Here is a 24,771-nt window from a genome sequence, read left to right as displayed (position 1 = left end):
AGTTAGCTTCAGTCAGCTCCAGCACGGTGCTTACGGCCGGGTTGTCAGCACTCACACACACCATCCTTTGTCCATTGTACAGAGTCTGAGGGGGGGGGGGGGGGGGGCAGGAGAGGACAGGGGATTGGCTTGGCGTTCAGTGTTGAGTTGTCTGGTGAAATATGTGCTACCTTGTCAGGCTGTTGTATGAAGGCTGAAAGGAAGGAAGCCAAGTCCAGCAGCTGACAGGAACAATTCCACAAATTGAGATCGAGGTTGAGGTTGGTCAGCCAGTTGAGGTAGGAGAACGACTGAGACGCGGCCAAGCTCAGATGATTCCTGGACAAATCCAAGTTGCGAAGGCGTACCAAGCCACGGAAGCTGAACAAGATACACACTGTGTATTTCAGCTTTGTGCTATCCGTGAAATAGCGCACTATTAGCACACTATTCGTATCTTTTACTCTTTAATTTGTTAGATTTTCTTTTTGTAATATTATGACCTTTATTTTGTTTTGTTTCTCATATTCTGACTTTTAATGTTTTTTCATTTAATATTTTATTTAATATTTTTTTATATTAAATAAAATAAATATTAGAATATAAAATATAAATAGTTTTTCCTCATATTTAGACTCTATTCACATAAAATTACGGCAGCTTTTTTAACTTTCCAAATATGACAATGTTCTTCTGAAATAGTCTGTGTCCATATTCATAATAATAATCATAATATTTTGACTTAATCTCATATTATAATACCTTTTCCCCAGCCTAATTTCCCCCAACTATATTGTTATTGTTACATTTTCATCACCTTGGTTTTCCAGCTTGGTTTCAAACAATGAGGAACGTGCACTCACCTCTTTCTGTCCAGATTTCGGATTAAGTTATCGGATAAATCCAGACTCTCCAGATCTTTAAAATCATGGAGAGGGAGCGAACCAGCGTCCAAACTGGTGATCCGGTTTCCCTCCAGCTTCAGGCTGCGAAGAGCACTGGTACCTTTAAACCAGTCGGCTTGGATCTGCGCATGAATTCAATGTCCTTCTTGAGTACTCTCAAAATATATTTTGGCCAAAACCCCACTCACGGTGCAACCAAAAAGAACATATGTGGAACACACCAGCCAGCTGTGCGGGTATAGCTTGCACAGCGATATTCATGCAAAAGTGTAGCAGCCACAAGGCATGCTGGGTAACTTGCTGCAGGAGGAAGTGGGCATGCCTTTTCTTCCAATACAAGAGGACGTGCCTGGCTTATACGGTTGTGGCCCAACGCCAGCACCTGCAGGTGGGGAAGACTCCTCAGGGCCTCCTCCTGCAAGGCCTGGCTGGTGAGGAGGTTGTGGTCCAGCAGTAAGGTGTGCAGGAAGGGAAGGTTTCTGAAGGACTGCTCGTCAAGCACAGAAATGCGGTTGTGACTCAAACCTGCGGCACGGTAAATAAAACAGCAACATGTTGCAAACGTTGTATTATGCGCTGCAAAAGGTTATAATATTACGAAAATAAAGTCAAATTATTACGGGAATAAAGACATGATTATGAAAAGAACGCTTTAAAGAAACATAGTCCACTCAAACTGGAGCTGTCCTACCTAGTCTAGCTCTCATAAAAGGTTTGCTACTTTGGAAATTCCCACAATATTTTCCAGAAATGAAAAGACGAGCAACACGTTACCGATGATGCTAATGTTGCTAAGGGCAGACAACGAGACAGACTGGACAGCTGGGATTGAACCTTCGGTGAGAAGCAGCGCCTTGGTCGTATCTGGAGCATCTGGTCACACACACACACACGTTTGTCGTTTTAAAAAGAAGTCCCTCGTTTATCACGCTTAATTGATTCCAAACCCAAACATGTTTAATACATTTCCACCATATAAGATTCAATGTTAATAAATAAAATATTTTCTAGAGAATATAGAAAACCTAAATATGACTTCCTAAATATTATTAATAATAATAATAATAAATATTTAAATAATAATAATGAAACATTTTCTTAACATGATTAGAGCCATCTAGGCATGACATAACACCCCTATAGCCACCTTTACACTCAATTGAGCGACTCGGCTCGCCAGCTAACCAGTGTAATGAGGTGGTTTGGTTCACTTTTTCAGTGTGATATTTGGAAGAGCAAAAAGCCCTACAGTCGGCAGTGCCACAAACGCATCATGAGCAGCCAGCTGTGCTAATTAGCCTGTTCTTAAAGCATCTACGTCAGTTCCCTCGATTGGCATGGCGTGTCGCCCCCAAATTAGAGCTAAGCTGTGTTTAGTGTGTTGCTTTTCAATGAGATTTATATAATTAAGTAACGTGTCTGTAAAATAAAAGCTGTATATTTGTCAACTGTTGACTATATTTGTCAACCGACATTGGATTTGGGTCTGTTCCACCTTGTTCCACCTATTCACCGGCACCAAAACAACACCCTCTCCCTAGCCTCAAATGTATTTTTTCTAAATTTTAAAAGCAACCACATACCACTTCCACACAGAGTGGGAGGAGAACTCTTTTTCAGTGCAGGATGTGGGACATGCCATGGCTGACTTGATAACTTCAGTGTTCAGTGTTAAGCTAATGGCTGCACGGTAGACAAGTGGTTAGCACACATGGCACACATCAAGACCCGAGTTCGATTCCACCCTCTGCCATCTCTGTGTGGAGTTTGCGTGTTCTTCCCGTGCATGCGTGCGTTTTCTCCGGGTACTCCGGTTTCCTGCCACATTCCAAAAAGGTTAATTGGCCACTCCAAATTGTCCATAGGTATGAATGTGAGTGGGAATGGTGAACGGTTAGGCTCCAGCACCCCCCGTGACCCTCATGAGGAAAAGCGGCACAAAATGAATGAATGAATGAATGGTTACACTCTGTGTGTATGCTAGCGGCCCCGTCCTTCACCCACCGAGACAAAGAGGCTGACAAAAGGCCTCACTCCGTTCATGCTGCTGTTTTATGCCAAGGTACTGAAAGCCATGCACAGAGTGAACCCTCTTCCTGCCTGACACGCATGCAATATGGCAATATATTGATAATCCATTCCATTCCATAGATATGAATGTGAGTGTGAATGGTTGTTTGTCTATATGTGCCCTGTGATTGGCTGGCCACCAGTCCAGGGTGTACCCCACCTCTCGCCCGAAGACAGCTGGGATAGGCTCCAGCACCCCCATGACCCTTGTGAGGATAAGCGTTGAAAATGAATGAATGAATGTTAAGGTAATGGTTCATCAACGTTTTGTGTCATTACTGCCACCTAGTGACCACAATACTACATAGGACTTGGATTTCCATATGTTTGGACTAAATAATCCACCCTAGTCCGCCATCATACAGTGAAGAAAATAAGTATTTGAACACCCTGCTATTTTGCTATTTCTCCCACTTAGAAATCATGGAGGGGTCTGAAATTTTCATCGTAGGTGCATGTCCACTGTGAGAGAGATAAACTAAAAAGAAAAATCCAGAAATCACAATGCATGATTTTTTAACAATTTATTTGTGTGATACAGCTGCTAATAAGTATTTGAACACCTGAGAAAATGAATGTTAATATTTGGTACAGTAGCCTTTGTTTGCTATTACAGAGGTCAAACGTTTCCTGTAGTTTTTCACCAGGTTTGCACACACTGCAGGAGGGATCTTGGCCCACTCCTCCACACAGATCTTCTCTAGATCAGTCAGGTTTCTGGGCTGTCGCTGAGAAACACGGAGTTTGAGCTCCCTCCAAAGATTTTCGATTGGGTTCAGGTCTGGAGACTGGCTGGGCCATGCTAGAACCTTGATATGCTTCTTACGGAGCCACTCCTTGGTTTTCCTGGCTGTGTGCTTCGGGTCGTTGTCGTGTTGGAAGACCCAGCCACGACCCATCTTCAATGCTCTGACAGAGGGAAGGAGGTTGTTCCCCAAAATCTCACAATACACGGCCCCAGTCATCCTCTCTTTAATGCAGTGCACTCGTCCTGTCCCATGTGCAGAAAAACACCCCCAAAGCATGATGCTACCACCCCCATGCTTCACAGTAGGGATGGTGTTCTTCGGATTGTACTCTTCATTCTTCTTCCTCCAAACACGCTTATTGGAATTATGACCAAAAAGTTCTATTTTGGTCTCATCTGACCATAAAACTTTCTCCCATGACTCCTCTGTATCATCCAAATGGTCATATGCAAACTTAAGACGGGCCTTGACATGTGCTGGTTTAAGCAGGGGAACCTTTCGTGCCATGCATGATTTCACATCATGACGTCTTAGTGTATTACCTACAGTAACCTTGGAAACGGTGGTCCCAGCTCTTTTCAGGTCATTGACCAAGTCCTGTCGTGTAGTTCTGGGCTGATTCCTCACCTTTCTTAGAATCATTGAGACCCCACGAGGTGATATCTTGCATGGGGCTCCACTCCGATTGAGATTGACCGTCATGTTTAGCTTCTTCCATTTTCTAATGATAGCTCCAACAGTGGACCTTTTTTCACCAAGCTGCTTGGTAATTGCTCCGTAGCCCTTTCCAGCCTTGTGGAGGTGTACAATTTTGTCTCTGGTGTCTTTGGACAGCTCTTTGGTCTTCGCCATGTTACAAGTTAAAGTCTTACTGATTGTATGGGGTGGACAGGTGTCTTTATGCAGCTAACGACCTCAAACAGGTGCATCTGATTCAGGATGATACATGGAGTGCAGGTGGACTTCTAATGGGCAGACTAACAGGTCTTTCAGGGTCAGAATTCTAGATGATACACAGGTGTTCAAATACTTATTTGCAGCTGTATCACACAAATAAATTGTTAAAAAATCATGCATTGTGATTTCTGGATTTTTCTTTTTAGTTTATCTCTCTCACAGTGGACATGCACCTACGATGAAAATTTCAGACCCCTCCATGATTTCTAAGTGGGAGAAATAGCAAAATAGCAGGGTGTTCAAATACTTATTTTCTTCACTGTATATTCCTTTCTCAAAAAGCATGATATAGTGAGGGAGGACCGTAGCTATAATTCACCTAAGATATGAGCCAGCCTGTGACAGATGACGGCCTTGTCAGAACACAGCACACATGAAGCAGGGCATGGTGGTCCAGGAAGCCCCCTCTGGACGCTGATGATGAATGCCAGCAACACCAGCAGATACCTGGAGACATTTCAGAGAAATTGATTCTTTTCTGAGGATGAGGGAGTGTAAAGCTCACTGTGGTTTGAAAGTGGGGGTAAAGTGCGATGTGGCCCACATCCAAAACAAGTTTGATGGCCCTGCGTAAATGTTGGTGTTAAAATTACAGCAGCTATAGTTACTTTCCCAAAGAATTATTAAGAAAATGATTCCATAAATGTAATTAGTTTACCAAAACGCTAGGGGGCAGTGTTTTTCTGAAGGCTCTCAGTGACTAGCTATTTAGCTTCCTGTGTAGTCGTAGTGAATGGTCATTCATGAGATTAGCCGTCGATGGTGCAGCGTACTGACTTGCCATGTCGCTCTTCAGCAGAGAGGCGGTGAGGTATCCGCACTTCCATCAAGCTGCGGCCTAACACCTTGCCGTTATCGTCAGCGTTGTGGCGTCTTTTGGCTGTGATGCTGCGCATCGTTGGTATCGGTCAGTGCAGCTCCCAGCCAAGCTGAATGGGAATGAGATCAACACAGCCATCATCAGAGCAAACCTTTGGCCACTTGATTCAGAGTCTTCAATAGAATTAGCTTTATTAAAACACTATTAAAAACACTTGCACACTAATATACATTTCATACTCTTTTATAACCCGCAAGGCATGCTGGGAGGCCCACAGAAGTTACCCAGCATGCCTGTGGGTCATGCATTTACATAAAATCATATAGTGTTGCCTGAATTAGTGAGTAATATTATTTTATTATTATTCAGCATCAATAATGCAGAAGAAAAAGACAACAAAAAGACAACAGCAGAATCAAGTGAAAATGCTGAGATGACAGGGAACATTGCATAACGGGAAATGACATGACGGACAGTGTTGCCAAAATAAGAGCACAAGAATCTACACAACTTGGCCATAATTAAATACTTTCCGACACTAACATTAGCTCGTTAGCATACTAACAATTGTAATTGTACATTTAACATTTTTTAGAATTTCCAGAAAGCATCTTCCTGTTGAGGGAGTGTCAGTGTGGGCTTCCCAGCATGCCTTGCAGGTTAGACATTGCTATTAAATGGTATTCTTTTGTATGTATATTATGACGTGAGTTTGTTTGGTACAGTTACATAGGTTCCCCAAAAATAGAAAATAATGTTTTGATCAAAAATCCACAAAATCTACCACATAATAAAACATAAAATAAGTTAAGTAGTACTTTCATTATTCAAGTATGAACTAGTTTTAGTCTATGAGCACCAAAACATAAATCGTACGTCTAATAATGGCCAGAATTTTAAATAAAAAAAAAAAACTTACCTGATAAAGACATGGCATCACTCAATCCGTGCTGCAAGCACACGTTAACTGATAGGAAGATTAATAAGGAATATTGCTGATGAGGAATCTAATATGTGCTCTGTGTGTGCTGTTGCTTAGGTTACCCTGAGCCCCTGAGGAGCATGCTCAGTAGCACCGGCTGTCACCTGAGACACAAACCTAACTCTTTTTTGTTGTTCCTTCAAAAAAATGGATCCAATTCTTTCATGGAATACAAATATATACAAATATATAATTAACCCATAAAAATATCCTAAATGTCCAACAATGTGTCCTATACAGCTTTGCACTTGTCTGTACTGTACATGGTGGAGTGGGTGTCACGTGCCGGTCATGTGATCATCCCAGGCGATGAGTCACATAAGAACACCTGAAGGAGGGAGCTCATTCCCAAAAAGTATGTTTTTCAATTAAAGACCAAACCAAAACAATTTTAATGCTAATGGGTGTCAAATGTTACAGTTTAGCAATTTAGCTGTTACAATATAATTGCATACCTATAAAACGACTTTACAGAAAACAAGCTAGTAAAATAGCGCTGTGTACATCACGTTGCTATGGAAATCCTGATACCCTTAGGGGTATTATGTGTTATGCGTTGTTTGGCATGTGTTGCAGTGGAGAGATATGTTCCGGGGTTGGGAAGGAACAGGGGTGACGGACAGGAAGTGAGGCAGAAACCGCATGTTAGGTATTTGTAGGCATGGGTTACGGCCGCGAAAGTAGCCCTTGTTAGGAAGCTTGGTTCGTTTGACCTTAATAAAAAAAACGGCTGTTGTTCCGCCCGTCTGGTCTGGTGTTTGGCTGAGCGTAGAGTGTTACCTTTACCTATACCTTTAAACGTATACTCAACTATACTTGAACTTCGCGTATACTACTTTTTGCTAAGGGAAAACATAAACGTCATATCCGGTTACGGATAAACAAACAAATAGTGATTGACGCCTCTGTGTGAAGCCCTACTACTCCATACTGAGACTGCCGCCCCGCAATAAGCGGAGGAAAATGGCTGGATGGATGATCGATTAGGAATAACGTTTTTTAGAAGGGGAGCGGGGTGTATATTGCTGCCGTAAAATAGATAGAAAGATGGCGTAGACGACACATGCCTAACATGTGGCTGCCGACAAACAACGCAACTGAACACGCCATCGTACAACATACACACTTCACACTGACACATTAGTGCCATCTCGAGGCATGGAAGTGTAACATGACAACTTTATTTTATTAGTGTCATGTATTCCCTGCATGTGTGCCGACAACTCTAACCCAACATTTATTTTGGCACATGATCAGGTGACCTGCTTGTCATCACATGGTCAGGACAATCCTGCCAGTGGCCCCAGGAGAATGGATGATGTCATGGTGGGCCTGGGCAGCCTTGTCCAGGTTATACCGGGCACCGATGACCGGACGCAGCCAACCAGCTTCCATGCCGGCTTCCAGTAGCGCCATACACTCCTTCCTCTCAGCCTGAGCGGGGACATATTTACTCATCAGGTTTGCATTTTCCATCCTACCTAGTAATATGACAATGATGCTAACGGTAATAAAGAAAAAATGGCGGGCCACGTAGTGCAAAGTCATAGGATGCAACGTTGCTGCTCTGTTTTGTACAGCATGCTAGGAAGTTACAGTATATACTGTATATGGTGTACTTGAAGAAAAAATAGAAACAATTTTTTTTCCTTTTCTATTGTTACTTTATCATTTTGTAAAATGTTCTTCTTGTGATATTTTCACCATTTATATCATACACCCACCCCCCAAATTTACACCTTTATTGGTTTTATTATCACACCATAAAAAATGACATCTTAAAAAAAATAAAGTTTAACTTCATGCCAGTAAAGTGTTATTTAAATAACGACCTTTTTTATTGTTGGATGACAACTTTTTTAATTAGATTTTTGTGTTTTTTATGTTTTCTGTTAAATTATATTTTTACAATGTGCCGCTAGCCAGAAAAAAAGAACAAAAAACCCCAGCTGCAAATAGCCTGCACTGTGCACATCTCTGGTTTTGTTGTTACTGTTGCTTTCATAGGACCAGCAACCTGGCAGTGAAGTGTACTTTAGTGTTACAGAGTTTTGTGTGCGTTTGGGAATGGTGTTTACCGGTGTAGCAGAGTAGAGAAAAACACCGATGATGCTGGTCTCCTTGGTCATGATGTCTCTGGGGTTGATTTCTATGGAGCCTCTGCAGCCCACCACCTAAAGATGCCAAGAATGTAGATGGATGTACGGACACCATGTCACACAAACAACACACGGCAACAATGCCAACTAAAGCGACACTAGAGCTGGAACTAATTTGTGTCTTACGGCATTTTCATTACAAATGTTGATCCAAAATCAGATTTCAGATTACCAATTGCCAAGTGGCACTTGTGTGGCCTGTCATGTGACAATATGCCAAAAGGGTAAAGGACATGATGTATAAACCTGGCCTAAATATATTGTTTGGATTTTTTTTTTAAAGCCAATGGTAAATTCACTGTTCAGCCTCAGTAACGTCTTCAGGGTGCTACCAACAAACGCTTGTGGAGGTGCGTGGTGTCTTGGTTCAGTATATTTTTCATCCAGATAGTAGTCATGCCAAAATGTCGTGTTGCTGCTGGATGTTCACAGCATCCCAGTCATACTGGAAGGTTTTGTTTTCCAAAAAAGGAAGCTTTAAGACAACAATGGGCAAATGAGAGACAGATGGACGCCCACCTGGAGTTCCATTCTTTGCCGTGATCATTTCACTGACAACTGCTATGAAAGAACACCTTTTAAAAGAAGCATTTGGCTTGAAAGTACGTTATAAACAAGGGGTAGAGCGGCGGCGATACTGACCGCAACACGTCCTCCCACCGCCAACATCTGGAGATCTTGGTGGAGGTTGACATTAGACAGCATTTCCACAATCACATCCACTCCCTTTCCTCCTGTGGCTTCCTGCAACACACACAGAATGACGACTGCTTCAGATTCTGTACAAGCCCCTGACACATGCAGTAGATCCCCACTTCTCGCTAATGATGACAATGCTAACCCCAGAAGATGTCTATATCGCAGTGATGACTTATATCTGACTTATGTCCGCCATGATCAGTGAAGCATAAACGTATATATGCTATGTGTGCATCTTCACCTATCACTGACTGAATTAAATGTCATTCAACTGGGAAGAAAAATGCATCATATTTGGAGGAAAAAAGATTTATTTTAATTTTTAATAATAAATCTTGTTTTCAGGTAAGAGGAGAAAAACTTATTTTTAAAGTTAGGAGACAATATAAATAAAAAATGCTACTTTATTTTTTTTAATTTGGAGAATAAATAATTAAACATTTATTTTGGTTTAAAAAAATAAAAAATATAAATAGGTTTGTTTATTTTTTTTTAATGAAAAACTATAAATAGTTGTTTTCTTTTAGCCTTCAAAAAATACAAGAAAAAATATATATGTTTTTTAATTAGTAGAAAATATAAATAAAAACATTTATTTTGTTTTTTAAAATTTGGAGAAAGATCTATTTCTAAAATGTTTATTTTTACCTAAATCTGTACATAAAATGTGCAGGTATCCACTGTACCTCAAGTTGAAAAGTCATTGTGCTTTTTGTCTCCTGTTTCTTCAAGCCGTGGGCTTGGCCTTATGTTTAGCTCTTTTTTGCCCTGCATTTGGTGAAATACTAAACTTTTCCTGCGTGGGCCCCGCCTTTTGGTGTCCTACACACTAACCTAAGACACGTGGCTGTAGGGTTCTCCATGAGCATGATCACATGCTGCGTGTGTTTGTGAATATACCATGATTTTGCCAGTGTAGTCCTTCTCTCTGTGGTTAAACGTCAGGTGAGCTCCGTTGTCAGCAACAAGCTGCATCCCCTCTGTGGTCCCTGCTGTGCCCAGCACCTTGAGGCCCAGCACATGTGAGAGCTGACACGCCGCCACGCCAGTCTACCACAGCAAATGACAATGTTTTCCTGTAATCATACGGTACTCTGTGGGGGGGAAAAAACACTCTCACCCCCCCACTGGCTCCATGGATGAGGACAGTGTCTCCAGGCTTTACACGCGCCCTGTAAACACATTTAGATAAAACTCCTATGATGTGTCATCAGCATTTACAGTGTCTTCACTTGTGACCTCCAGCATCAGTGTGGTGCTTTAGAGCCTTACTTGTGAACCAGAGCTCTGTAAGCTGTGAAGTACGCGGTGCCGATAGACGCTCCCTGCTCATAGTCTAAAGCGTCAGGCAGTTTATGGACGCTCTCTTCCGTGGCTACAGAAAATTCTGCATAACCTCCAGAATCGGTGGCTGTGGTGAACACGCGCTCCCCAACCTGGCAGGCAACATTTCAGAATGAACATGGATGTATGTTAAGCATGGATGTAAAAACAATAAAAAGTGTCATTACATAGAGATGGATGTGATGTGCGGCTAGAGGTGCTAGCATGCTAACAGCTAACATACTAAGACTAAGTAGCAAAAGTGCCAAGGTAGCTCTATGGTGTCCCTACATCATGGCATGTATATATGTCTATTTAGACAGCCATTACAATAGCTAACATGCTAACATGCTAACACTAAGTATCAGCAAGTAGTACTGCCAAGGTGTCCCTACATCATGCCATATATATATATATATGTCCATTTAGACATCATTACGATAGCTAGTATGCTAACACTTAACATGCTAACACTAAGTAGCGAAAGTGCCAGGGTAGCTCTATAGTGTCCCTACATCATGCCATGTACGTATATATGTCCATTTAGACATCATTACGATAGCTAGTATGCTAACACCTAACATGCTAACACTAAGTAGCAAAAGTGCCAAGGTAGCTGTATGGTGTCCATTCATCATGCGATGTACGTATATATGTCCATTTAGACATCATTAAGATAGCGAGCATGCTAACACCTAACATGCTAACACTAAGAAGCGAAAGTGCCAAGGTAGCGCTATAGTGTCCCTACATCATGCCATGTATATATATGTCCATTTAGACATAATTACGATAGCTAGTATGCTAACACCTAACATGCTAACACTAAATAGCAAAAGTGCCAAGGTAGCTCTATGGTTTCCATTCATCATGCCATGTACGTATATATGTCCATTTAGACATCATTACGATAGCTAGTATGCAAACACCTAACATGCTAACACTAAGTAGCGAAAGTGCCAGGGTAGCTCTATAGTGTCCCTACATCATGCCATGTATATATGTCCATTTAGACATCATTACGATAGCTAGTATGCTAACACCTAACATGCTAACACTAAGTAGCAAAAGTGCCAAGGTAGCTGTATGGTGTCCATTCATCATGCGATGTACGTATATATGTCCATTTAGACATCATTACGATAGCGAGCATGCTAACACCTAACATGCTAACACTAAGAAGCGAAAGTGCCAAGGTAGCGCTATAGTGTCCCTACATCATGCCATGTATATATATGTCCATTTAGACATAATTACGATAGCTAGTATGCTAACACCTAACATGCTAACACTAAATAGCAAAAGTGCCAAGGTAGCTCTATGGTTTCCATTCATCATGCCATGTACGTATATATGTCCATTTAGACATCATTACGATAGCTAGCATGCTAACACCTAACATGCTAACACTAAGAAGCGAAAGTGCCAAGATAGCTCTATAGTGTGCCTACATCATGCCATGTATATATATATGTCCATTTAGACATAATTACAATAGCTAGTATGCTAACACCTAACATGCTAACACTAAGAAGCAAAAGTGCCAAGGTAGCTCTATGGTGTCCATTCATCATGCCATGTACGTATATATGTCCATTTAGACATCATTACGAGAGCTAGCATGCTAACACTAAGAAGCGAAAGTGCCAAGGTAGCTCTATGGAGTCCCTACATCATGCCATGTATATATACGTATGTCCATTTAGACATCATTACGATAGCTAGCATGCTAACACCAAACCGTGTCAATCTTGATTTTGAACCTTGACTGTTGTGACGCCGTCTCCCACACTGTCCACCACTCCAGCTACGTTGCTGCCAGGCGTGTACGGCAGGGAGGGCTTCTTCGTGTACGTCCCTGTTCGGATGTACGTGTCCACCGGATTCACGCCGCAGGCATGAACACGAATTAACACCTACGCGGAAAACACACACAGCACAAACGAGTAAAACTTCAAGAAATAAAACGTATGTCATATCCAGTAATTGGCTTTATTCTGGCTGTATTTTCCATTACTGCTATATTTGTACTATTTCTCCTTGTTTTTCTTCTAATTCTGAATTTATTCCCATCATATTTGGACTTTATTCTCCGAACATTATGACGTTTTTATCCCCACCCCCAGTAATTTCTCAAAAGTTACAACTTTATTCTTTGTTTTTCATTTGTTTCACATAAAAAAAATATTATCACATGGTGCTAGTGAAATGAGATTATTTTATTACCTTAAACCTGTCAAATGACCACTTTTTCCTCATAATATTTGGACTTCTTACTGTTGATTTTTCCACTTCCACTGCTACCTTTTCAATTATATTTTTAAAATGTGTCCCGGGCAAAAAAGCAAAATAAAAATAGCCATGGCCCACCCTTCAATAAATGTAATTCTGTTCTTTTCTATTTGATATACAGCTATTTGCACTTTTGTGTTACTGATATTCTTCGTTGATATTGTTGACAAACTCAGGGAGAACTTCAAGGCAAAAAGCCAAAAGATTTGCAAGTCAGTATTTGATTGGGCTTTTGTTTACTTATTTTGCACTACAGTATTGACTTTTTACTTCACTCAAAGTAAATGGTTTTAATAAAATGTAATTTTAATTTAATTTTATGAATTTTACTACTGCGTTGTCTTATATGATTGTATCTCTATATTGTTGAAGGTGAAATCACAACATCATTCAGTGATGTATATACTATACAGTACATCGAGCAATTTTTTTACATCGGTACTGTAACATTTGTTTCAACGAAATGAGCCTGGACTTCGGACCCGGACTTCGGACCCGGACTTCGGGTGACAGAAATCACATACACCGTCCCCATATTTGACCGTGCATCTGATAAGGCTGTTAAAAGCCAAGCTGTTTCACTCACCTGACGGCTGCCAGGTTGCGGAACCTTCGCGTCCGTGCACAGTTTCAGCACAGACGGACCGCCGAACTCACTCACCCGGATAACCCTCATCACCCTGGAGCCTGACATGCTGGACTTACCCGCGTATTCCTACTATTTAACTAAGAGACGAGCTTCGAAGCGTGAGTCGACTGTCGAGTAATGGAGGGCATTTTCGTGAAGCACATACAGAAGTTGGAGTCGGAAGTGATGACCCGCTCACTGCTGTACCACGTGACTGCTCCAGGAAGTGGCTTGGCAGCAAACTTCACCCCTCGGGAGACATTCAAAATGATTTGGATACCCATTTGAAGATCGTTAGCAGAGTTTAGACTGATAAATAGCTTGGTTGTTTGGGTATATGGATGGAGACCGTCATATTTTGATAAATGTAACTTTGTTTAAAAGGCATTAGGTGTGCTTATTTTAGTCAAAGGTGAAGAATTTGTGTTCCAAAGCGTTGGGGTACAGTAACAACACATTCATGCTAAGTCATGCCGTGCCTGGAAAAGATATGACAAGATAAACTAACTACGATAGTAGTTAGATAGATTCATTAAATGTCAATACAATACACACATTGCACTTTATTTGAGACATGTTTTGTTAGCACAGCTGCACTGGTCAAGCGTTCCAATGATTATATGCTGTAATACGCTCTCCCACTAGAGGGCGGGCGCTTGCGGGTGTATTTGCAACTACACTCCGAAGAAGAAGAAATAGGAAGAATCCACATTTGCCAAAGGGGTCCGTAAAGCTTCGCGTTGGCTTTGGAGTGATATTACTGATCTGGAACACCTTTTGTGGAAATATATCCCTCAAATATGTACCTCAAACAGGATTAACATTGGGCTTTCAAAAGTTGAACGAGCTTTACTTTTCGTCGAAACATTTAGGTGATAGAGAACGCAGGAAGAAACAGGACGTAATTATTGGAGGCCATTCATTGCCTTCCCAGTCGACCTTTACAGATAAGAATAAAAGACGGGACCTAGTGAATCAGAAATGGGTAATAATGACGAAACTTTTGTAAAAGTAAACTTTTGACCCGGCATTTCACACACAAGGCAACCAAAGGAACAACCCACGCCACATGTTATGAAATAAAAACACCCAATAATGGCAACAAAATGCACATATGTAGTGCAGAGACTACTCGGAGCTCATCGAGTTTGCAGCCGGAAGTTAAGCTCGACTTCAAATCATGGACGCTTCACCTGGAAAGGACCAGTCAGGCACATGTCCCAGTCTACTATTTCAGGTACTTCAGTCATGCAGTAATATTGCGTGTATCCTACTTTGTGTTCCGTCCCATAACAAGAATGAGCATGTCTTACAGTGCAAAAGTCTGCAACATGAACTTTTTCACAGGGGTCCTTTTGGAAACTCTTGATTTGACCTTTTCCGGAGGTTGTGGTGTGTTCAAGGACCACTGAGCATTGCAAGCATGCTAACATTCGCATACTAGCAATTTTTGCTGTTTTCATGGGGAGACACATATATAAACACTTAGTGCTGGAGGTGGCAGAGATGAGGATGCTGAGATTCTCATTGGGAGTGACCAGGATGGATAGGATCAAGGAGTACATCAGAGGGACATTACATGTTAGAGGCCTTGGAGATCAGAGAGGTCAGACTGAGATGGTTGGGACATGTCCAGAGGAGAGATAGTGAATATATTGGTAGAAGGATGCTGCCAGGTAGGAGGCGTAGAGGAAGACCAACGAGGAGGTTCATGGATGTAGTGAAGGAGGACATGAGGGTAGTTGATGTGAGAGAGCCAGGGTTGGATGGAAGCAGTGAATTTTCTGTGGCGACTCCTAAAGGGAAAAGCCCAAAGAGAAAGAAGTGCTATCATGCTAGGTGTTAGCACGTTAGCATTGCTACCATGTTAACTTTTGAATTGTAGCATTTTTTCAGCCATTTTCATAGCTAGACACATATGTAAAGATTTAGCACTATTATGCTACATGTTAACATACTGTATGTTAACACGGTACCACAGCTAGCATGCTAATGTTAGCATACTAGCATTTACAGCTATTTTTATAGATGCATATCAAGACTGAGCACCTTCACGCTTGGTGCTAGCATGTACTGTTAGTAGCATTGCTAGCATGTCAACATTATTATTATGCGTTAGCAGATTAACATTAGTGTAATAGCATTTTTAGCCAATTTCATAGCTAGAGACATATATAAATATTTAGCACCATTTTGCTACATGCTAGCATTACAGCAGTACAATTTTTAGCCATTTTTATAGATTAACACTTACTACTATCATGCTATGTGTTCCCGTGCTAATGTTAGCATTGGGAGATTGCTACCATGAGCAATGTAAATATGTAGATAAAATAAACATTGGACTAATTTATGGTGTAAATCATAATATGGGGGTAACTATGGCACTGGGGGTAACTAGGTCTGCGCTCTCCAAGTGCTTTTCTACTTGTGGGGGCAGTGACTGCGGGGTTCCACTGCACTGTGAATCCACCATATCCCATCATGTTTGTTGGCTTTCAATGTTCTGATGACCTTGTAGTACAACTTGTGATAGCAGGTCACTCACAAGATCATTTATTTTCTCTCCCAGGTAGCAGTTGTCTGTCTTTTCGAAGTCACACCTGTGGACAACTGCGACAGGAGCATGTGGGAGAGAAGGTGACTCTCTGCGGTTGGGTCCAGTACCTCAGGTGCTTCCTGCTTTGCTGCTGCTTTCACACACTGAAACCAACACACACAACATGGAAAATCCTCCAACATCATTTTCCATGGTTTTTCAACAGACAAGACCTGTTTGTCATTCTGCGAGATTTCAGCGGGTTTACCCAAGTTCTTATACCTCAGGAGAAAGTAAGCATCCTGGTTTTACGTCAACATGTTTCCAAGTGAGGCCGCATAGTCAGACATGCAAGGATGATATTTGCTAAGAACTTCTAGATAGAGTATTTCATCTGGCTGGAAAAATACACTATTAATATCAACTTCACTCTTTGCTTTTTTCCCCTTTTTTAAAAACCTTTTCCAAATATTTTAACTTTTTTCTTAAATAAAGGTTTTGTAATATTATGATTTTTTCCGTAACCCAAATTAAAAAAAAAATATATATTCTTCTTTTATTTCTCACAACATTGTCTTTTAAAAAAATTTAAAAATGAAATGTCTATCTCGAATATTTCAACTCTAGGCTGCTAACATTCGTTTTAATGTTATAACTATTTCAACTTTGTTCTTAATCTTCATAAATGTTGTTTTTGTCTTGTAAACTTTCTTCTCCACCTGATTTTCCACAAATTGCATCCTTGCTTAAGAAGGTAGTTGAAATATTTGGAAAAATGCAAAATGATTGAAGTGACATAGAGTTGAAATATTGAGGAAAATTGAGGTTGGAGAAAAGTCATATTATGGGACCAAAGTTGAAATATTTGGGAGTTTAATATATAAAATATTGAAAAATAATATTTTCACTATATTTTTGTAATGTAACAGTCATTTTTTATATTTCTGCTGTTTATTATTATTGAAACATTCTTCTTAGCCTTCTGGTGAAATGCTATGTTTAGCATGTCGCTGGGGCCGATAAAAAGCCAGCCCCGCATGAACATGAAGTACAGTGTGTGACGTTAGCACTGTGTAATGCTGCATGAAGGAATATGCATCAAGGAGAGTTTGTGGTCGTTTTGTGTCCAGTCAGCGCGCCATGTCAAGGAAGTGCTGTGTAACCTCACTGCTGAGTCGGTCATCAAAGTCATGGGGACAGTTAAGGAACGGCCATCAGGACAGGAGAACAAGGTGTGTGTGTGAACTGTATGAAACTAGAAAAGACTTCCGCCCCCCCCCCCTTATTATTATCACCATAAATGTTAATATTTTACCTGCATATTTAGATTATGTAAAAACATGTGTAAGGGTTTAAATGACTTATATAATGCTATCACCTAGCAGGTAATAGCACTGACTGTTTGTATAAGTGCCTACCTCGGAAAATGTTAAAAATATTAGTATAATTATGTTCGTATGCTAACACTGCTTTTACTGCTGAAGTTTACATTTTCATTTTTGCAATGCTAATGTGCCAACATTAGCTTCTAGCATAATAATGTCTTATGAAAGTGGCTAAAAATGCTAATGTTAGCATGCCAACACCTAGCATGATAGTTCATGTGTCTACCCATGCTATTATGCTAGGTGTTAGCATGCTAACAATGAAGGCTAAATGCCTGGAACAAGCGCTCTGACCAATTATTTGTGTTTGTGTGTGAAAGGGGATGCCAACCGGCCACATTGAAGTCCTTGCGGAGGACGTGGATGTGTATAACATCTGCCGGAAGTTGCCTTTTGAAGTTAAAGACTTTGTCAAAGTGAGTAGCTGGCCGTTTCTCCTCGCATGAAAATGAAATACGTATATAAAGCATGATGATGGTTTTCCATTCTTGGCGCACAGAAATCCGAGTCTCTGCGCATGCAGTTTCGCTACCTGGACCTGAGATCTTCTGCCTTGCAGAAGAACCTCAGGGTGAGGTCCCAGCTTGTGATGAAGATGAGGGAGTATCTGTGTTATGTGCACGGTATGTACTGCTTGTAGCGCTTGTTGGCTTTTTCACCAGCCCGTCTTGGGATGGGCTCCTACGGTCATGACTTCATTTAGACTTTTTGGAGTCCCTTAAGTGGGGGGGCTCTCTTGGCTGTGTCTTGGTGATGCAGACTAGGGGTGTCCACATACGGACAAATCAGAGGATGGAGGGGAGTTTGCATTTTCATCAGGTGTCTCTTCCCGGCTTGGCATGCACACAGTGGCGACCCAGTTGTCAGCATGTGGCCAATAATATCATGTTTATTACGCATGTGACTTTCCATAGCCTGTGTATGTGTAACATTGCTATTCTTGCTAATATTCTTCCTTATTCCACAATAAAATACACAAAAATATCATATAGGAGGCGAGATGACAAGATGGAGGATAGCTACCTTTTCATACCACTACCAAGCTCACCAGGAGACTTTTACAACAAAGTATCAGAACCTTTCCTCGAGAAGGATAGTGTTCATTAGCAAATGAAAGCTAATAATGCAAATGTTTTTCAGTTTATGAAATCAAATTGTAGTATTAACATTAAAACCCCACAGGAGTCAGCGCCTCACCATCTGTGCACGTATCATTTGTGTGTTGCCTGTTAACCCCTGAATTAATATACGTGTGCTTATTTTTTTTCTTCCACATGACAGGTTTTATTGACATTGAAACGCCAACTCTGTTTAAAAGGACTCCAGGGGTGAGCATAAGGATATTTTATTTGTTTATGTCAAAGATTATTTAATATCCGTTATGACATGGGAACACACCCAATAATGGAAATATTTCTTATTCTTGACTCTTTTTTTCACCATTGAAACAACTCGACATCAAATAAACCTGCGCATTGTGAGACCCAATGCAGGAGCTGCGTTGCTAGAATAGAAGCTATGAAAGCTTGATGCTAGCCTGACGAACCTCAGAGTCAGAATCATCTCTCCCGCTTTTGCAGGGTGCCAAAGAGTTTCTGGTTCCCTCCAGAGAACCGGGTCTGTTTTACTCCCTCCCTCAGAGTCCTCAGCAGTTCAAACAGCTGTTAATGGTGGCCGGAATGGACAGGTGACTACTCACTAATCCCTCCTGACAGTGATGAGTGAACCTCTGCAAAGTAACACCCCTATTTTACAACCATTGCACTCCTATCCCCCAATAGTCGTTTATAGTATGTTTGTTTATAAGAGAAAAGAACATTAATGACCTTCTAAATACACTTTTCAACATTATTAGAGCCCTCTAGACATGATATAACACCTCTATAGTCACATTTACACTCCTGTTACCTATCATATTATCATCATTTGTTGTGTCTGTTGTGAGATCATTCAAACCAGCAAGTCTGGTGCTTGTGTGTCTCACTTAACATCACAGTAACATTACTGACCCCTAGTGGCCAGTGTACAAGAATTCAAGGAATGTAGTAACGTGTAGTGCCTACACAGCCACCCCGTGGAAGTTAGTTTACTTGTTGTACTTGGTGTCTCGGAGCGGCAGTGCGCCAAAGAAAAGGAAAGCCATCCCCACAGAAGTGGAAGTGAAGACGATAATAAGGAAGTGTGGCGTAAGGATAAAGATGATTGAATGCTAGCAAGGTCACGGATTGGGTGCGTGGTTCCAAGGAGATGTTCCTGTCCTGTCTTGAGGGAATCTCAAGCAGATGTCACTGACTTTGTTGTCCAGAGGCTGAAATAAAAAGGTCACGTTGTCTTCCAACGGGCATCAGGTACTTCCAGGTTGCTCGGTGCTATCGAGACGAAGGCTCCAAAGCAGATCGCCAGCCCGAGTTCACCCAGGTAGGAGGGAACACCTCGGATGACTTTGCGGCTTTACTTCTCAGTGCGGTGGTCTTGCTTGGGTGTCTCGCTGAAAAAGGACTCTTTGTCCCCGTCAGGTGGACATAGAAATGTCTTTTGTGGACCAGGCGGGAATCACATCCCTGGTGGAGGGTTTGTTGCAGTACTCCTGGCCCGCGGAGAAAGCTCCCATCATGCTTCCTTTCCCAACCATGACGTACCAAGAGGCCATGAGGGACTACGGCGTGGACAAACCCGATACCAGATTCGGCATGAAGGTGGGCGGGGGGGGGGCATTACTTCCTGTGTCTATAGATGTCATTAGGACTGTCACAATAATCGAATAACCAAACGATAAAAAAAAGGTTGATAATTCTGACGCACTTGATAAATTGACATGTGTCTGCTCGTGTCAGCCATTTTGCGGAGGCGGTGTTACGGTGTTTCCGTTTGGTCAGCAAATATAAACAAAACAGTGCAAAATGGTGCGCGCTGACAGATGGCGTAACTGGCTACACTGCAAAAACTGACTACTTCTGTAATGACTCACACAGGTACACCGTACACTGTACTTGAGTACCACCTAGTGGTTGGCATGTCAATTACACCTCTGACAATGAATGAAAAAATGTTTGCTTTGCTTTGGAACTCAGGAATCAGTACAACATTTATCTCACCGATCTCTCTCGTCCTGTTGTCCGTCCAGCTGATGGACGTCAGAGACGTTTTCCTGTCTGCAGATGTTGCTTTCCTCAAAGCAGCCGTTAGCCAAGCAGGAAGTTCGATATTGGCCATCCGTGTCCCTGACGGAGCAGTAAGGACTAATATTCCATGACTAAGGACTAACATTCCATTCCAACACTTCTTGTTCCATTGCTCTCCTTCTCATTCGCCTGCAGAAATTATTCAGTGCAAAAGATTTGGAGGGACTGAAACAAGCGTCAAAGACTCAGTTTCACCAGGTAAGATACGTGTAACGTGTTTCTTTGCTGATATTCTATCATCGCTTTCTGCGAGATTTTGCTTGTCATGTTCGGGGTGTCGGTGAAAGCATCTCGCGATTTGTCTTGTGAGGAAGTGTTGCGACGATGAACGGACTAGACATAATTGACATGAATTAGTTACCGCCTTTAACGTGTTATTTTCCACAGCCCTATTTTTTTATTTTCCAACTATTCCAACTCGATGCCATTTTCCATTTCCATGTTACTGCTGTTTAAACTTGATGAGGCTCTGTTCCCTCCTATTATGTTGTTCTCATAAAATGACAACTTCTCTCTAAATATCGTGGCTTCATTCTTGTGAAACGGGCTGCTGTTTTTAGTTTTTATTTCAGCTTTCAATTTTCTTCTGGTAATTATGACTTTATTCCCATCATATCTGGACTTCATTCTCACACCATTGTAACTTTTTCGTCAACCAATTTGTCAAAATAAAACAGTTGTTTAGCTTTTCTCATGCTACCAAAATGATGCTATTGTTCCTCATAACTCAGCAATGATAAAATGACAACTTTTTCCACGTAATATGGTAATGGGAATGGTTTAATTTCATTTGAATATGGATCAGATTACAATTGAATGCATCACATAATCAGTCCACAGTTCCACATGTCCAAAAGGAGTAGGAAGAAGCGATAGTATAATAGTAATAGTGTAGTAATAGTTGATGTACTTTTCTTTCTCCCAGGAGGTGAGTGTAGTGCTGGTCAGAGATGATGGATCTCTCAAGTCCCCCATAAAGAAGCTGCTGTCAGGCAGCATCAGCGATGCCTTGCTAAAGAAGACCGGAGCCGAGCCCGGGGACCTCCTCCTGATAGCCGCCGGTGCAACTGCCGTGGTGGTAAGAGCCCGGCCTGAATGAAAGTAGTCCCGCTGCCTTGGAGCTTCCTGTCCCAACCGCAATGTCTCCGCTGCGCTCTCAGCAACCTCTGCTGGGTCATCTTCGTTTGCGGTGCGCTGACCTCCTGGAGTCTCACGGCTCTTCAATCCGTGATACTTCAGCGTTTCACTTTTTGTGGGTGGTGGATTTCCCCCTCTTCGTGCCCAGGCAGGACGAGCCGGGGCGGCTGGAGTCGGCCCATCACCCCTTCACTGCTCCAGTGCCGGAAGACACGCCGTTACTGTACACACGGCCAGAAAAAGTAGGTGTCGTCTGGTATCTCATGCTATGATTTGGCATGTGGGATATGTCTGGACTCTGGCATTCCAGGTACGTGGTCAGCACTACGACCTGGTGTTGAACGGCTCTGAGATTGGAGGGGGATCCATCCGCATCCATAAGGCTTCAGAGCAGCTTCACGTGTTACAGAACATTCTCAAGGTAAAAGGGGATGGGCTTGTTTCATTTTCTCGTTTTCACACCGTCACCAGTATTAAAATGGACGTAACTTCAAACTTAGCATGGACAACTTTTCGGATGTTTGACCCTGGAACAGATCATTTCTCTTCAGATCATTATTGACTGTTGGTTAACTTCTTTTTACACCTGTATGGTCATTAACAATGCTGGAATGTGACGTCAAAAACATTGGCTCTACACCGAATAAACACTTGGCTGATGTCTGGGCGGATCCTAGCTAAGCGTGACATGTTTCTTGCTCAGGAGGATCCCACGGTTCTTTCTCACCTGCTGGAGGCTCTGGACTCGGGAGCGCCACCCCACGGCGGCATCGCTCTTGGTAAGAGTCGCTACACCAGGACTCCGGTTCCAGTCCGCATTCCCCAGGGTCATTGTCGGGTGCCTTTTGTGCACATGCTACCCAGCATACCTTGCGGGTTATAGTTGAGCATGTATTTTAGTAGTGTTTATTTCCATATGCTACAGTTACACTGTGTGTTCCACTTTGCTTGCAGCGTGAGTGAGGGAGGTGTAAATATCGTGCTAATTCATCGCATAAAGGACAGCACTTCCTCAAGTGGACGGGAAGTCTTGGAGAACCGTGATCATGTACTGTATTCATGGGACATTCGGGGTCTCATTCGGTAAAAACCTGTACAATTGCCTTTTTTTGAGCTGGTTTATGCTTATACTGTAGTATAATACTTTTAGCAGAGTTTAGTTTAAGGCGGCTCCACCCTGCTCACTGGAATGGAACGGCTGTCGTATCGTAGAGATGCTGAATTCATTTCTGTTTTATGACACCAGATTGGTTACCTCTGATGTTTTCATGAATATTTCAGGTATTTATTGACATATCGATACAGAGAATAGAAGAGAAAAGAAATGTGGAAAATATCTTTTTGTTTTCCAGGTTTAGATCGGCTGGTATCCATCATGGTGGGGGCCGACAGCATACGTGATGTCATCGCCTTCCCCAAGTCGTTCCGCGGTCACGACCTCATGGGCCGCGCCCCCGCTTACGTGTCGGAGGAGGAGCTGAAGTCGTACCACGTGTCAGTCAAGTGGCCGGCAGCAGGGACAGGAGGAAGACAGGAAGAAGGCGGGGAGATTTAGACAGCTCCCAGAGGAACCCCGGAAGAACCAACAACCTGCTTGCAGCTCAAGCAGAAGAAATCATCTCATCTTCATGCTGCTGATCATGAAATAGCAGGAACAGAGGAGCTCGCAATTTACACTGCTTGTATTACACATACTGCATTCATCAGCTGCTACTACTACTAGTCGTAGTACTACTACTACTACCCTCAATCATATCATGAGATGGGATTTTTTTAATCATGTGTCATTCATTTTTCCAGCCAAATAAAGTCATTTTTCCATACTGAAAATGGTCGTCACCATCAAACCTAGGCCACAGGGTGTTTCCTAAACTGTCCTTTTTTTCACAGACTGGAGTTAGCTACTTTTTCTAAGCGGGCATTTTGGACTGCTCGCTTGCAATCTTCTCAGAGTAGTCACCTGATGTTCCTGTGACATGTCTTGACAGGGATGGAAATCTCTTTGTGATAGACCATTCATTTCAAATCGAGATACACAGGTTACTATTCCCCAACCCCAACCCACCCAGTGCATACATTGTCAGTGCATTGTATACATTAGATTTATAATGTCTCATTTGAGATTAAGGGCTATATCCCTTTGTGTGGGTGACAGTGCTAATTATAAATTAGCAAATCTTTATCATTCTAATGATTACCATGTATTATGACAACAAACAGTTATCACATTCCGTACAGCAATACAATCATGTAAGAAGTTTTCCGTTTACGACTGAAGGAACATTTGTAGTCGGAACCATGTTTACATGCCGGCCATGTCTACCCGGACTTATATTAAAGACGAGCGCAAGGATTTTAACAACACGAGCGTTCGCTCAATGATATTGTAGTTTAAACAGATAATTTTGTTACGTACTTTCTTACAAGGTGAGTTGTTTCGGTTGCTCATTTCCCTTTCCTTGCTCTTTAATGCACCTTCATTTTGTAATTACGTTAAGTTGCTAACACGCCAAATATATTACTAAATAACTATGCTGTCCACATTCATTTTAGTGAATCTGGCTATTTCATTTTATTTAACCATTTATCACTTGGACCCTTCCCTATCCAGATTCCGCACAACCTCTATTTAGCTTGTTATACTTTAAAAAATATATATTTAATTACTATTTATTCGTTAGGTATGTGTGTGTTCAGTAGTGTCTGCTCTTTTACTTATCCTTGTCTGCTTCTTACATTTTTATTCCATATGCTGCTCTCGGTGTCCTTTAAATTGCCTCTCGGGGATAAATAAAATGTTGTATACAACAAGGCTGTAATTTAAATTGCGTCTGTATCATTCCACACTAAGGGACATCCGAGCACTTGTGATAATTTGCTCGGCCCACCTCCATATTTGCTTGTCACATAGCAGTGAAAATGGCCAGTGTTAATATGGAAGTGCGTGCATTGAGTTGGTAGCTGA

General features: G+C 41.8%; 2 protein-coding genes across 2 annotated transcripts; one reads left to right on the top strand and one right to left on the bottom strand.

The window, feature by feature from the left end:
- Positions 1 to 7,268: 7,268 nt before the first annotated feature.
- cryz (crystallin, zeta (quinone reductase)) lies at positions 7,269 to 13,777 on the bottom strand. The gene is made up of 8 exons (XM_058062152.2): positions 13,522 to 13,777; positions 12,407 to 12,559; positions 10,593 to 10,756; positions 10,441 to 10,492; positions 10,221 to 10,370; positions 9,264 to 9,365; positions 8,541 to 8,636; positions 7,269 to 7,896 (listed from the first exon to the last, which is right to left on the bottom strand). The coding sequence occupies exons 1-8, from the start codon at positions 13,627 to 13,629 to the stop codon at positions 7,735 to 7,737; spliced, it is 987 nt and encodes a 328-aa protein (XP_057918135.2). The 5' UTR covers positions 13,630 to 13,777; the 3' UTR covers positions 7,269 to 7,734.
- Positions 13,570 to 23,743, top strand: dars2 (aspartyl-tRNA synthetase 2, mitochondrial). The gene is made up of 17 exons (XM_058062148.2): positions 13,570 to 14,800; positions 16,136 to 16,235; positions 16,329 to 16,395; positions 17,233 to 17,334; positions 17,808 to 17,903; positions 17,987 to 18,110; positions 18,769 to 18,815; positions 19,068 to 19,174; positions 19,836 to 19,905; positions 20,004 to 20,183; positions 20,612 to 20,719; positions 20,805 to 20,867; positions 21,595 to 21,747; positions 21,830 to 22,048; positions 22,117 to 22,227; positions 22,510 to 22,585; positions 23,159 to 23,743. The coding sequence occupies exons 1-17, from the start codon at positions 14,659 to 14,661 to the stop codon at positions 23,359 to 23,361; spliced, it is 1,968 nt and encodes a 655-aa protein (XP_057918131.2). The 5' UTR covers positions 13,570 to 14,658; the 3' UTR covers positions 23,362 to 23,743.
- Positions 23,744 to 24,771: the final 1,028 nt, after the last annotated feature.

This window comes from Doryrhamphus excisus, linkage group LG2 (genome assembly GCF_037039965.1).
Source record: "Doryrhamphus excisus strain RoL-2023G ecotype Guam linkage group LG2, RoL_Dexc_Guam_v1.1, whole genome shotgun sequence".
Lineage (NCBI taxonomy): Eukaryota > Metazoa > Chordata > Actinopteri > Syngnathiformes > Syngnathidae > Doryrhamphus > Doryrhamphus excisus.
This window is presented reverse-complemented; position numbering and strand designations above follow the sequence as displayed.

Excerpts from the sequence above, each read along its gene's own strand:
- cryz (XM_058062152.2), bottom strand. The coding sequence starts at position 13,629 with ATGTCAGGCTCCAGGGTGATGAGGGTTATCCGGGTGAGTGAGTTCGGC. Across the intron at positions 12,560-13,521 it reads CGCAACCTGGCAGCCGTCAG|GTGTTAATTCGTGTTCATGC; the intron begins GTGAGTGAAACA and ends TTTTCCGCGTAG. Across the intron at positions 10,493-10,592 it reads TACAGAGCTCTGGTTCACAA|GGCGCGTGTAAAGCCTGGAG; the intron begins GTAAGGCTCTAA and ends ATGTGTTTACAG.
- dars2 (XM_058062148.2), top strand. The coding sequence starts at position 14,659 with ATGGCAACAAAATGCACATATGTAGTGCAGAGACTACTCGGAGCTCAT. Across the intron at positions 14,801-16,135 it reads GTCCCAGTCTACTATTTCAG|GTAGCAGTTGTCTGTCTTTT; the intron begins GTACTTCAGTCA and ends TTTCTCTCCCAG. Across the intron at positions 20,868-21,594 it reads CAAAGACTCAGTTTCACCAG|GAGGTGAGTGTAGTGCTGGT; the intron begins GTAAGATACGTG and ends TCTTTCTCCCAG.